The 14,695-nt window shown below is 40.7% G+C and overlaps 1 protein-coding gene across 1 annotated transcript in view; it reads left to right on the top strand.

Moving 5' to 3' along the window:
* The window catches only part of FBXW12 (F-box and WD repeat domain containing 12), a 49,407-nt gene that overhangs the window by 18,049 nt on the left and 16,663 nt on the right, over nucleotides 1–14,695 (top strand). The window contains exons 3-5 of the mRNA XM_030207474.1: nucleotides 1,198–1,361; nucleotides 3,520–3,641; nucleotides 12,592–12,801. Coding sequence (XP_030063334.1) covers nucleotides 1,198–1,361; nucleotides 3,520–3,641; nucleotides 12,592–12,801 — 496 coding nt within the window. The remainder of the gene's footprint in view (nucleotides 1–1,197; nucleotides 1,362–3,519; nucleotides 3,642–12,591; nucleotides 12,802–14,695) is intronic.

The following is a 14,695-nucleotide window of genomic DNA, read 5'->3' as shown; positions in this document are numbered from 1 at the left end:
GCAGCTAGAATAATATAAAACAAAGCTTAATTAGCATATCACTATATAGAGTTTAGGAGGGTAACAGATCCACATACTCTTTGAGCAGTTACCATACGTCCAAGAATTTATCAATATGACCTACTTTCTCTGCCAGGATATATTCGTATTTATAAACCAAACAAATATCTAAATGTGAGCTATGCTTCCAGCATTTTGTAATTGTTTGACAGGCAACTGCAACCATGTAGACATATAATAAATCTCAGCTTTCTAATAATATGTAATAATATCGTGACTTTAAAACAAGTGGAAGTCCCTAAAATAGTATCCAGGTCCTCAAAGACCGCAGTCCAGTCAGGTTTTCAGGATTTCCTCACTGAATATGCATGAGATCTATTTGCATGCACTGCCTCCATTGTATGCAAATAGGTCTCATGAATATTCATTGTGGAAAGCCTGAAAACCTGGTGAGGGCCAAGGTTGGAAAACCCTGGTCTAAAATGTTGCAAAAAGAAGGTAAAACAGCTAGAATATTTGTGTGTGTGTGTGTAGATAATTATACTCAGATATGGTTTATGCCTCAACTCTGCTTGGCAAAATAATCTAATAGTGGTCTATGAGGATAATGATACAATATCTACATCAAATAATCCTCCCCAATCAAGTATATTGGTGATTTTATACTTTTACAATAATTTTTTGTTCATTGATAGATATATATATATATATATATATATATATATATATATATATATATATAAACTAAATAATGAAATAAAAAATAAGTATCTTATCAAAAGGAAGGAAAAAGCCTCATCTGACTCTTTTATGAGGCAAAACGCCTTAATGTCCTGGAGTACAAATTATCGTCTAAAAAAACTTCCAACCTTCCTTAATATGTTTTATTTCATTATTCAAACAAAATAACGAGCAACTACTTAGCTTTTAGGTCATATCAAATTTGCTGGATCTCAGTCCTGTAATGCTATTCCACTGCTTGGGTCAGATGGGAAGTGGAGGATGCTGTTGATTCATCACCCTCCCCAATCCTGCCCTGCAAACAGCCGTGAACAGCTACCCCTCTCCCTGATCTAGCCCCTCTCATTCCTGTCCTTCATGGGCAATTGAAAAAAGTGCCTCCTCAAGAATTCAAAAACTGTGTTTTAACGGAATGCAGCTTTACATTTAACATGTCTTTATATTTGATTTCTATAGAAGCATGTGTCTGCAACGTTGGACCTTTTGCAATGTATCACGTCTGACTCCTGGAATGCAGACATGGAAAAAGTATTATCTGCATCGCTCACAGGTTGAGCAGAAAATGGCATCAGGCCGCGCATCCGCTGATTACACTTGTAAAAGCATGAGGGGCCACACGGGTATGGAAGGTTCCTGTGATTTTCAAAACAATAACTCTGCATGTTTATTTTGTGCATTCTCTAAAAATGTCTTATCTGCCTAGATTTTCTTTACTTTGTTAAAATATCATAATTGCTTTTAATAAAACTGCACAGAAAAAAAAATGTATTTAATCAATCACCTTACTTTCTAACCCTTCTATATGTTACATCTTTGCTATCACCTATAATGTTCTATTACATATTGTGTTGACATTGTAAATAGTATACCATGCCATACTTTGTATTGTTTTTGAATATTTTTACTACTATTACTACTACTATTTAGCATTTCTATAGTGCTACAAAGCGTACGCAGCGCTGCACAAACATAGAAGAAAGACAGTCCCTGCTCAAAGAGCTTACAATCTAATAGACAAAAAAAAAAAATAAAGTAAGCAAATCAATTAATGTGTAGAGGAAAGAGGAGAGGAGTGTAGGTGGGGTGAGTGGTTACAAGTCAAAAGCAATGTTAAAGAGGTGGGCTTTCAATCTAGATTTAAAGATGGTGAAGGATGGGGCAAGACGTAGGGGCTCAGGAAGTCTATTCCAGGCGTAGGGTGCAGTGAGACAGAAGGAGCGGTCTGGAGTTGGCAGTAATTGTCTATTGCTCATGCTTGATCTATTCTTACTGTACACTGTCTTGAGTGAATTCCTTCAAAAAGGCGGCAAATAAATCCTAATAAAAAAAAAATCCTAATTTATATAACTTACAGGAAACGCTTCAAAGGTGTGTTAAGGAAATAAAGCACATTTCAAATACTGCCCCCATATTAAAATTACCACACGGCTATTTAATGCCTAAGCCCTTACCGCCACCTATCAGGAAGGCGGTAGGGCTCACGTGCTACATGCGATAATTGGGCAGTGCTGCAGCAATGTGGCCATGCTACCAATTACCACCAGAAACACCCCACCCCCTCCCATGGTAGAAAATAGAAAATTATTTTCTACTGTGGGAAACTGCACATGCCAACTACCGCTGGCTACCTGCTCAAGGGTCGCTTGGGCGCACACTACAACACAGCCTTACTGGAGGAGATTCTATATATGGCACCTAAAAAAATTGGCACTGAAATCAGTTCCAACTAAGCGTATTCTATAATCGGTGCCTAGATTTAGGCGCTTAGTTGATATTTCAGCGCCTAAATCTACGTGCATCCATTTACACCAATGAAAAACTTGGTGTAAATCCTTGCATGTAGATTTACACACATTGGCCCATATTTTATAGCAAACGTGCGTAGATTTTGGAATTCCCATGAAACACCCATTTCCATGCCCCCTAAGCACACCACTTTTTGCCTGCATGCTTTAGAATGTAGGCGCCGTATATTACAGAATACGCTTAGCAATGTACGCATGTAAATTCTAATTTTTGCTAATTAGTGCTCATTATTACTTGTTAAGAGCTGTTAGCAACGCTTAACAGCTTGTTAAAACAATTAATCTACATGTGTAATTATAGAATACGCCTAGATTTACATGCAGAACCACGTGTAATTCTAGGGGCCTTGTTTACTAAGCCACGCTAACCTTTTAGCACACGCTAATGCTATAGACACCCATAGGAATGTATGGGTGTTTCTAGCATTAGCGCACGCTAATTTTTAGCGCGGCTTAGTAAACAGGGCCCCAGGTGCGTTATATAAAATCTGGGGGTAACCGCAAATTTTAGAAAGTTTCACGTGGACTATCAAGTCATTTTCACACTTAAATTTAGGCACAAGCATTTATACCTGCCAAAAGCTGGTGTAAATCCTTGCGCCTAACTACTGTCAGTTGTGCGTGAAAATAGAAGTATTTTCTTTTCACGCCCAACTGACAGTAGTTAGGCATGAAATATTCTATAACTCTGCGTCGAAATCATAGGAATGCCCATGAACCACCCATACCCCTTCCTTGGCCACACACCCTTTGGAGTTAGGTATACAGGTTATAGAACAGGGGAGCAGAGCTAGTAATTAGTGCTAATTAGTTCTTAAGGCCAGTAATTGATTGTTATCACCAATTTAGCCAATTACTTTAAGTGCATATCTGCAATCCATGCCCAAAATTGCTCATCTAACTTTGGGCAAGTTACACAGAATTTGGGGGATAATGTCAGCCTAGTACTAAGTTATAGTATCCTGTTTTACAGGAAGAATTGTTGGCTTGGCCTATCTCTCGGAGAATATACATGAATTTGGCACTGAAAAACTGAGATCCATTGTTTGCACTGCATCTACTGATGGCACTGTTCGAGCGTGGGATGTCCAGGAGGTAAGACAGATAATGCCTGGTGGGCCTAAGTCCGTAAACAATATTAGATAATAGTCCAAATCAATTGGTAAAGAAACATTGCTATAAGACCCCAATACAGTAAAAGAACACGCATAAATATGCCCAAAATTCAACTGCTGTGCTACATGGTTTCCTATCACAACAAGCAAGGTGTCACACTGCAAGAAATGTGCTAGAGATGATAATCATGATTCTGTTCTCTTTTTAAAAGAAAATATTTGCATCCTAATTCTATAAAATTGGGCACTCAACTTTACAATTAATGGCACATATTTGGGCACCCAATTTATAGAAAAACTTCAGTGGCGTGCGCAACTTAATTTCATAATTGGCTGTTGATTAGAGTTAACACAGAGAAACAGGAATGCGACCTTTGCAGAACCAGCAAGAGACCCAGAGACAGCAAAGTTGACCCAGGAAAGAGGAACAACCAGTGATGCAAATTTAACATTTTATTGGAGAAGGACCCGACTTGGCCAAGTTTTGACACTAGCCCTCATCAGGGGTCTGCAAATACATGCCCAGTTTGGATATTTTTTATGTTCCTACTATGCCGTTGTTTTGATTTTATGTATAGATTATATATATATATATATATATATATATATATATATACACACACACACAGTGCACTCCATTTAAGTACACGTCGGACAAGCGCATGCTCTGTTTAACTGCATGCCGTACTTCGGTCCCGTTTTTGGCGCCATCAATTTCTATGGGGACAAACTTTGGTTTAGCGCACCACTGATAAGTGCAACATTCACTTATATGCATGGTTTAAGACCGCTCCTCTGCAGGAAAGACTCCGCATAAGCGCACGCACGAAATATGGAAGCCGATTGGCGCGTGACAAAGGGGCGGTAAATTTGAAATCTCGTTAGTTAACTGCCACAGGCAGAAGAAGCGAAAGAATGTTGTTAGAGTGTACACTGGAGTCGTCGTCATCGCGCAACTGTAAGACTTTAACACTGGCTGAATGAATAGAAGTTCTTAAAAAATTAGAAAACAAACAAAGTCAAGTATGTATTGCTAAAGTATATGGTGTCAATCCCAGTCAAATTTCACGTATCTTGAAGCAGAAAGATCAGCTTCCGGAGGACTGGCAAAACAATACAAATCCACACAGGAAACGAAAATGGGCGGGAAAAGCTGAGGATGTAGAAGATGCTCTTCTTCGGTGGTTTTCTCAAGTCAGGAGCAGACACTTTCCTGTCAGTGGTCCACTGCTTATGGGGAAAGCTAATCAGCTAGTTGAAAGTCTTGGACTAACTGAATTCAAAGCCACTGTTGGATGGTTGGAAAGATGGAAGGAGAGGAACAACATGGCACCATGTTTTGGCACATATGTGCCTGTCTCAGGAGTCTTGATGTGTAAACTTGACATTCACATATATCCTTAGTAAAGGCATCCGGTAAAACAAACATGAATTGGTCTTTAAAAAGACCATTGGTTAAGAAAAAAGTTCAGTAGCTAGCGCACCCTTGGAAAAGGACCCCTATGTTACCATCCTGGGAGCATTGGGCCTCAAAGCCATAGCCTGATGCTCCCGGGCACTTCTTAAAGGGTCCAGCCAAGAGGCAGAGAGCCCCCCTCAATGCTGTCTGTGTGAAGTCATATATCAATACAGGACCCCCATCAAAGTCTCCACAACTTGGAAGAAACAACCCCATCAAAGATCCTCTGACCAGGGAGGAGCTCCCCACTTCAAAACCGCTCTGACCCAGAAGAATCCTTCCCAATCAGGCAATGCACCCCATAGGCCCCATCCAGGTCTACTTTGAAAAGGTATTTTGCCCTTATACAGCAGTTTGACCTCCTAGTGGTAGTACCGTGAGACTATTGCTAGGGGTCACTGATGTCATTTTGAACCTAGCGCCAGCAAGGGTGGAATTGACTAGGGATCACTCCTGCCTGGATCCCAGTAGACCCCAGGCATTCTCAAGGTGGGCTCTGAGGGAGTGTTATGGGGGGTGGGGGAAGAGTCAAGAGAGGCTTTGATTGAGGGGGCTGCTCCCCAGTCAGAGGGAATTTAACAGGGGTCTTCCCGGTACAGGGTCATTTTGTTGGGCAGAGGGGGATTGGGATTTTATTGAAGAAAGATTCCCAAAATAGGAGGTTTGATTGGGGAAGCATTAGGAGAGGAGCTCTCTGCCTTTTTGGCTGGCCCCTTTGAGAAGTACAGATAGAAATTCTGACTAAAACTTTCATGTCATTGTACTGCATGCATTTAATCAGTTGTACTTTCCTTTGCATACAGCTTTCATGAAAATGTATCCACTCCGTTTTCAACTTTAAAATGAAGCCCAGTTATTGTGTTATATTATGAAACTTCCAATATGTTTTCAGTGACGAGGAGCATAATCTGAAGGAAGGATGTCCTTACGCCTCTCTTTTGTGCAACAAGAGAGAAGCAAAATTCATTTCCCAGTTTTGATACGTACAAAGGCAGAAGGTAGAATGCAAAGGACAAACAAGAGTTACCATTCCAATGAATTATTGGTTTAGACATTTTTTTATAAGATGATCTCATTATCAGACAATGCATTTTGGCAGAATGCCAGGGATTCATTAAATACAAGGAAGAAGGCTGAGTCATTATTACATTGTGCTTTATAGAAAGTCTAAAAACCTCTCAGTCAGGATAAAACAAGGGACTAAAAATAAATATTTGGGGTAAGAATTCAGCCAGCGGGAGTCAGTGATTTGCCTTATGCTCGGGTATTTAATGCCACCATGTCTGGGTATCAGCATTGAATATCCAGGTATGTGCGGGTGGCCAGCACTTAACTGGTTAAGTGTCAATATTCAGCCTTAACTGGTTAAGTTAAACTGGCCAAAGTTAGGCCTGCTATGTATGCGGTTCTGTTTGGCCAGCTAACTCAACCGGTAAAGGGCTAAATATCCGCACTTAACCAATTAAGTGCTGGCTCCACCCGACTGCCCTGAACCACCCACTGAGATGGTTAGTGCTGATATTCAGCTGTACTATCCAATTATGGGGCCCTTTTACCAAGCAGCGGTAAAAGGTGGCCCGCAGTGGCATCAGTGTGTGGGATCGCTGCGTGCTGCAACAGGAATAGAGGCAGTAAATGGCCTTGCACTACTTTAAAAAAGTGGCATACAGCCATTGAGTGCCGGTGCCCTTATTCAGAGGAAATACACCAAGGAATAAATCTAATTTCTAATAATCATACATCAAGCCCGTGTCAAGAGAGAAGGTAGCATAAATTTAAGAAAGCAAATATCTATGGAAATCAGGGTTATTCGCCCACAGTTTAACGCTAGTAATACTATTAAACTCCACTTATCAAAAGCACATCATTTCTTGTGACCTATAAGAAATGTTTCGAGCTGTAAAGAATCCCAAAAAATAAATTCCTTCCCCTGAAAAGCAATAAGATATTTACATGGATATTTAAGGGAAAAAAAGTAGCCCTTAGAGCCATAACTAGATTTGAAAGCCAAAAAAACTTTTCTTCAGAGTTGAATGGCTGTAGAAATGTCAGGAAATACAATAATTTTTGCACTACAAAAGCTAACATCATTCCCCTCCCCCCCCCCCCCCCCCCCCAAAAGCTTCATAATTAAGGATTTATCACTTTCATTAGCAAGGTAGAGCTAGATACTTTAATCTAACATACATAGTAAATGACGGCAGATCAAAGACCTGTACGGTCCATCCAGTCTGCCCAACAAGATAAACTCATTTACATGGTATGTGATATTTTATATGTATATCCGAGTTTGGTTTTTCTTGACTTTCTCAGGGCACAGACCACAGAAATCTGCCCAGCACTTTTCTTGTACTAAGTTCTGAAGCTAACATCGAAGCCCCTTAAAATTTACACTCCAGCCCATCCCTATCTATTCAGTTACAATCAGGGCGTAGACCGTAGAAGTCTGCCCAGCTCCCATTTTGTATCCCAATTACCAGCGTCACCACCCAATCTCCGCTAAGATTCCACGGAACCATTCCTTCTAAACCCACCTTTTCACTGCTGCTTTTTAGCTCCTATTACTTCCCTCACCTGTAACTGTCTTGTCTGTCTGTATTATTTAGATTGTAAGCTCTTTTGAGCAGGGACTGTCTCTTTGTATTAGGTGTTCAGCACTGCGTGCGTCTAGTAGCACTATACAAATGCTAATAATAATAATAAACAGGATTCCTTTGTGTTTATCCATCGCATGTTTGAATTCCATTACCGTTTTCATCTCTACCACCTCCCACGGGAGAGCATTCCACATATCCACCACCCTCTCCGTGAAAAAATACTTCCTTAAGTATCTTCAAGAAATGCAGTCAAATCTACCTCAGGTGTAACCAACTGATCATCCTCCTGTTGACCAGAATGGAGCTTCTTTTTAACAGGCAAATAATAACAATTAACTAAGGGCGTCTTGTAACAAGTTGTATTTCCATCATTCTCAATATATTGTAAGCCACACTGAGCCCGCAAAGAGGTGGGAAAATGTGGGATACAAATGCAATAAAATAAATAAATAAATAAAAGCCACACTAGTGGTTCCCGGTGCAGCAATGCTGACAAAGCCCATTCACTTTGAATGGGCTCCGTTGGCATTGCCATGCCGGAACTGCTAGCACGGCTTGATAAAAGAGGCCCTAAATAAATAATTTCAGATATAAACAACCCCCTAAGGTATTTCCTCAGGGAAATCTCTGGTGACAGCAAATAAATTGAAGGAAATTTTCAAAAATGCAAGTTGCACGCTCTTCTGGCATTTTTCATCAACTCTAATTTAGTGTAAATAACATGAGAATCCTTTATAATAGAAATGGAAGCAGCCCTAAGAGCAGAAACCGGAGTTTCCAAACCGAAAGCTCGTTTGTCTAATATTGCAGTATTAGTTTCAACATTAACAATTTTGTCCACTGCTTCTTTAGGGAAAGGCACTTACTGAATAATGACAGACTTGAGTATCACCTCCATATGAGGATTAGAAAAGGTTCAAAGAAGAGCGACCAAAATGATAAAGGGGATAGAACTCCTCTCGTATAAGGAAAGGCTAAAGAGGTTAGGGCTCTTCAGCTTGGAAAAGAGATGGATGAGGGAAGATATGATTGAGGTCTACAAAATCCTGAGTGTTGTAGAACGAGTAGAAGTAAATCGATTTTTTACTCTTTCCAAAAGTACAAAGACTAGGAGACACTCAAGGAAGTTACATGGAAATACTTCTAAAACAAATAGGAGGAAATATTTTTTCACTCAACAAATAGTTAAGCTCTGGAACTCTTTGCTGGAGGATGTGGTAACAGCAGTTAGTGTATCTGGGTTTAAAAAAGGTTTGGACAAATTCCTGGAGGAAAAGTCTATAGTTTGCTATTGAGACAGACGAGGGAAGCAACTGCTTGCCCTGGGATTTGTAGTATGGAGTGTTGCCACGATTTGGGTTTCTGCCAGGTACTTGTGACCTGGCTTGACCACTGTTTGGAGAATAGGATACTGGGCTAGATGGACCATTGGTCTGACCCAGTATGGCTACTCTTATGTTCTTATGCAGGTGGCATAGCCTGAGAGTCTGCAAATTGAATCATAGCAGGTAAACTAGAAGAAGTAACTCCTTTCACCAATGCAGAGTCTCTGGACTGCCGCTAAGGTGATATGAAAACCGCTTGGGATTTCTCTGCTGTCGGAGGAACTGGTGGGGGAGGTGGAGTACATTCTGGAGAACTTAAGGAGATTCCTATAAGGGATAGAACTTGTACTCCTGGAACTCCCAGGGAACCTGATGCTACCAAATGTTTATCCATAGGTCCCAAAACAGTTGGTGTTGAAACCTTAACCTTTGCCTTATGTTTCCCCATGGTAGGCAAAAGAAAATCATCATAGTCAGAATAAAACCATAACCCAGAGTACCACAGTGCTCTTTTTTGCTCCAAGAGGCAGGGCGTGCCCCTTTGGGCACACCCCTGCAGCCGCACGCTGCAAAGCAGCAGCTTCAAGTATCAAAAGCAGGTAAACCCCAGATTACATCATAGGGCTTCCAACAAGGTGCTTGATGAAGAAGGCACCGGCAATACCACACCACTCCTCTGCCACCAAGATGGTAATGCATCTCATTTGGCCTCCAAACAAGCACCACACAGCAGCTTCTCCTCTGAAAACCCATCAAGGCAGCGGCTTCAAGTAGTGAAGGCAGGCAATCCCCAGATTACATATTAGGGCATCTGCCTCTTTTGATGGTTACTGCTGTCCTTCTGCTGTTGGTTCCCATTGCAGAGACCTTTCTCTTGTTTCTTTGTAATAAGATGTCATCATTTGTTGAACCTATGAGATTTTGCAAAAATATACTAAAGACAAGAATAACTTCTGTGGACACAGAACAACACACCAGGGCTGTGGAGTCGGTACACCAAACCTTTAACTCTGACTCTGTTTTTCTACTATCTGACCCCAACTCCTGCTATGTATAGCAAATCTAAAAAAAATTTGATTAATTACAGAAACATATGGATATTTCTTTATATACAACATTAGGATTAATAGATCACAAAATATATTTATTTGAAGTTTGGACAAAAAAAAATATCTAAGTATAAAATGATCAATGTACCATATATCATAATGTTGTAAATTTTTATTTTGAAGCTGGTTGGTACATTTTTACTAACTTCACCCAAAATTGCTCTAAATCCATGACTCCACAACCCTGCTAAATTCTTCCTATATTTAAATAAGAATTTTTTTTCTTTACTTGAAACATTTCTACCCCGCCTAATCCTACCAAAGGATAACTTTCTTACTTGCTGCTTGGGTTCCTCAGCATTCTATGAAAATAAGCAGACCTTGGGCTGTTTTCCCAACCAGATGAGTTTGAACAAATGTAATGATTGGAATGATACTTCATACGTTGGTCTCTCCACTCTTTTAAATTTAGGACTATTTGCAGACTGAAATACAAACACTAATGTTGAAATCCAGTCCGCAATTGATTTGTGAAGTCATGCGTCATGCTTCTTAGCTCATTTTGTAGAGCCGATGCCCATAACCATTGAAAGGTAGTCACTTTGGGGGGAAATTCTATATACAACGACAAAGACCTAGACTACGTCTTCCACCAAAATTCCTTTGCTTATCCCGTATCCCATCCCCCTCCCACCTCCTCTACCCCTCCTCCAGCACTCACCTACCCTTGCTTATACCTCTCCTACTCCCTTCACCCTTGCCCTTCTCTACCTATTTTTTTTTTTTTTGTTATTCGACTATACTTAACTTATACTTTCTCTATCAATACTCTGTAATCCCTACTACTATGTAAGCCGCATTGAACCTGCTTTGAGTGGGGAAAGCGCGGGGCACAAATGTAATAATAATATAGCACCAAATGTTAGGTACTACTTCCGTGCCAAATTTTCAGCGTGGAGAAAATGTTCTAATGGATGCGAGGCACCGAAATGCATCAGAAAGAGCAGATCCGAGTGAAAAGCCATACTGGGTCAAACCAATGGTCCATCTAACCCAGTATCCTGTTTCCAACAGTGGCCAATCCAAATCACAAGTATCTGGCCAGAAACCCAAATAGCAACATGGTTCCGCAGAAGGACTCAGACTGCTCCTATGTCCGAGTAACAGGTAGCCATTATACGAAGAGGTTTCAGATAATGAGAATTTAAATATGCCACCAGAATAATAAAATTCATTTTCATTGCCTCTACTTGCTTCCTCCTTGCCACCCCTCACCCCCTATGGATCATATTCAATGTTCAGGCCAAAGGAATACACTAGTTTGGATGGCAGCTTTTCTTATGGCCACCACATGTCTATCTGGGATTATGATGATAATAAACAACTAGGATCAATTTTATGAATGCTTAAAGAATGGATTCTCTAGAGGTCTGGTGGGAATCAAAAACAGGAATATAATTATGAAAGACCCTGTGGTAATAAAGGAAGCCACCATTCCATGCCTTTTTTTTAAATTCCCATACTTGGGGCCCTGTTTACTAAAGTTATATTTAAGTGTACTTCTACCCTTATCCTACTCTGTATTGCTCACTAGAAGCTGTAGTCCCATCCCCGGAGACTTATCAGCCTCATTGGGATTACTTCTCTCTATATGCTACTATATATTCTTCCCAGAGTTGTATTCTCTTTTCCGGAACCTTATCAGCTTCCTTGCACCTTTCCACTCTGTATATATTCCCGGAGTCGGTACTCTCCTCTCCGGAACCTGTAAGCCACATCGAGCCTACTGCTATGCTGGAAAATGTGGGATACAAATGTAATAATAAATAAATAAATAAACACACTCTAATTTACAAAATAGCACTCGTGTTTTCCTGTGAATCTGCAAAGGGGATGTGGCCATGAGAGGAGCATGGGCAGCTTGGGGTGTTCCCTTGAAATGCACACGGTGTAATAGAATAGTGTGGATCTGTGTGAAACTTGCATGCTGGGATTTACACCTGGTTTCACTTGGTGTAACTCCTTACACCCTAAGTAGGGGGCACGGATCCCAGCACTATGCGTTGTTCTATAAAGGATGCTGATCCCAGAGCGCCTGTTGTGGAATACTGTTCAGCGCCAGTTTTTTTTCAGTGCCATTTACTGAATCTGGCCCTTAGACTGGAAACCTTGTAGGACAGAGAAAAATACCTATATTTAATCCACTTTGGTTGTATAAAAGGAGGTATATCAAGAATCTAGTAATAATAACATATAGAGAAAGTGAGTCAAATAAAAAGGTATTACCTCCAACATTTGTTTATATCTATGCAATTAAAAGAGGGAAACCCAAAGTTTTGAATTAAGTATAGTGTCATTTTAGGGAAGTTCTGTATTAAGACCAGTTGGTCTCTACTATTTAATGACTGATAATATTTTTAATAGGAGGAACGAGCAGTAAGGAGAGTACAAATTTGTAAATTATGTTTTCTTGAAGGATACCTGTTTACATTTTTTTTAGGGAAGCCAGATATGGTCCACTTCTACACAGGAGGATCCGCTGTCACAGGTTATCACACTCCCAGAGTCTAATCTAGTAATTAGTACAGATGCAAGAGGAACCATCAAAATTTGGAACGGACATACTGGTGAAGAGCAGGCTTCATTCTCAACATCGTCTTCTAAGTGCCTTCTGATCACCTGCATCAATAACGACAAACCCTTCTTGATGGTGAGTATGAACACAATGAGTTAGCCACCAAATAGTCAAGACAATTGCATCCAGGCATCAGTCTTAAATTAATGCATGGATGTTTTACCTGAAACAGGAAATAGTTTATGCTACCAAAGAGGAACTTTCCTACATTCTGCTTGGGTTCCTCGGCATTCCATAACCTTGGGCTGTTTCCCCACACTTACTGCAGCTGTTTATCTAAACTGTAAAGATACTTTAGAGCATACAGACTCTGAGAGAAGGTACTAGAACAGCTGCAGTATTAAATCGCTCCTGACGAAGCCGACGTGAAACAGCTGTGCTGTACAGCGCAGAACATAGCAGCATCGCTTCAGATAAGTACCAGGAGCATTTAACAACGTGTATGAAAATAAGATAAAATAACCCCCCAAAATATAGTTGTTTTCAATAATTGGAGGTTTTTTCAAGAACTGATGAAGTAGTAGGCAGGTCTTAGTTCAAAGAAAAATTCAGACATAACCCAAGCACTGAACTTCTTTTTCCTCCTAATAATTTCTGTGGCAAATTAGTAGCTACTTGTTTGTTTTATATAGTGATAAAATTGCAAGTTCATTCATATAGGAAAAATCTTTTAAATACAGATGACTTATCTTGACAGTTTAAACCAGGGATGTAGGCAGAAGTCCAATTTTAGGGTTCCCAAAAGTGGACTGATGGGTCCCTGATACTCTCCTCCCTTCCCCCTCCCCTGCCCCAATAAAGCATTACCTTTGCTGCCAGGGATGCCAAGTCCTGCCAGTCAAAAACCTGTCCCGCCTGAGTCCTGCCTGCAGCAGCACTTAATTCAGCAGGCGGCTTCAGCCACTAATGCGTGTTTTCCAGCGTGCACGAAAGACCCGGCTTTAGCGGCCAAACCCGCCTGCTGAATTAAGCGTTGCTGCAGGCGTGACTCAGGCAGGAGAAGTGTTCGGATGGTGGGGCTTAGCATCCGCGTCAGCCATGAAAACAGAGGCATCCTGAGGAGAAAGTGAAGGAGTCCAGGACCCTGAGCCCCCCCCCCCCCCCCCCCCCCCCCCACCACACACATACACTGGTTTAAACTCTATATAAGATGTGAATCCTATCTGAGTATGGCAATTTGCAAATCTGCTCCGGGGATTAACTGGACCTCCAAATTAGTAATTTAGGTCAGATTCCTATACTAACACACCTGTTAACACAGAACGAAACATAAGCACCCTCTGCTTCTTGGATATCCACAAAGCAGCTGATTTTTCCAGGTTTGTCTTCAAATTCTGACATCACAGTTTCTAAACAATCGTTAAGATTGTGAATAGTGTTTTCTTAGACAGACATATTGGGCTAGATTCTATATATGATGCTGTAAAAATTGGCACGGAAGAAAAAATTAGGTGCGGTTTATAGAATACGCCTAGCGGCAGTTTGCATGACTATATTTGGTCGCGGGTATTTACTGCAAGTAAAACTTGGTGTAAATGCCAGAAACTAAGTTAGGTGCAGACTAGCTACAACTGCGCACAGATTTTTGAACTGTCCATGAACTGCTCAGGCCACGCCACCTTTTCGGTTTTGCGTCTTAGAATTTACATGCATCAATTTACAGAATACACTTTGCAAGTTGTACGTGTAAATTCTAATTAACGCCAATTAGTGTCAATAATTGCTTGTTAAGATATTAAGTTGCACGTGCAAATCAGAATACGACCCAATTTGTGCGCGCAACTCGAGTCATACTATATAGAATCCGGCCGATTAGGGGTGGATAGCTGGCGGCGATGAGGGTGTTTTTTTTTACCCATCACTGGCATTATTCCCCGCTATTCAATGCTGGGCCATGTCTTGGGCACTGGCATTGAATATCTGGGTTTATATGGCTAGCTCTCTCTTATGTGGTTAAGTGCGATATTAT

The sequence above is a fragment of the Microcaecilia unicolor genome, chromosome 6, assembly GCF_901765095.1.
Source record: "Microcaecilia unicolor chromosome 6, aMicUni1.1, whole genome shotgun sequence".
Taxonomy (NCBI): Eukaryota; Metazoa; Chordata; class Amphibia; order Gymnophiona; family Siphonopidae; genus Microcaecilia; species Microcaecilia unicolor.
This window is presented reverse-complemented; position numbering and strand designations above follow the sequence as displayed.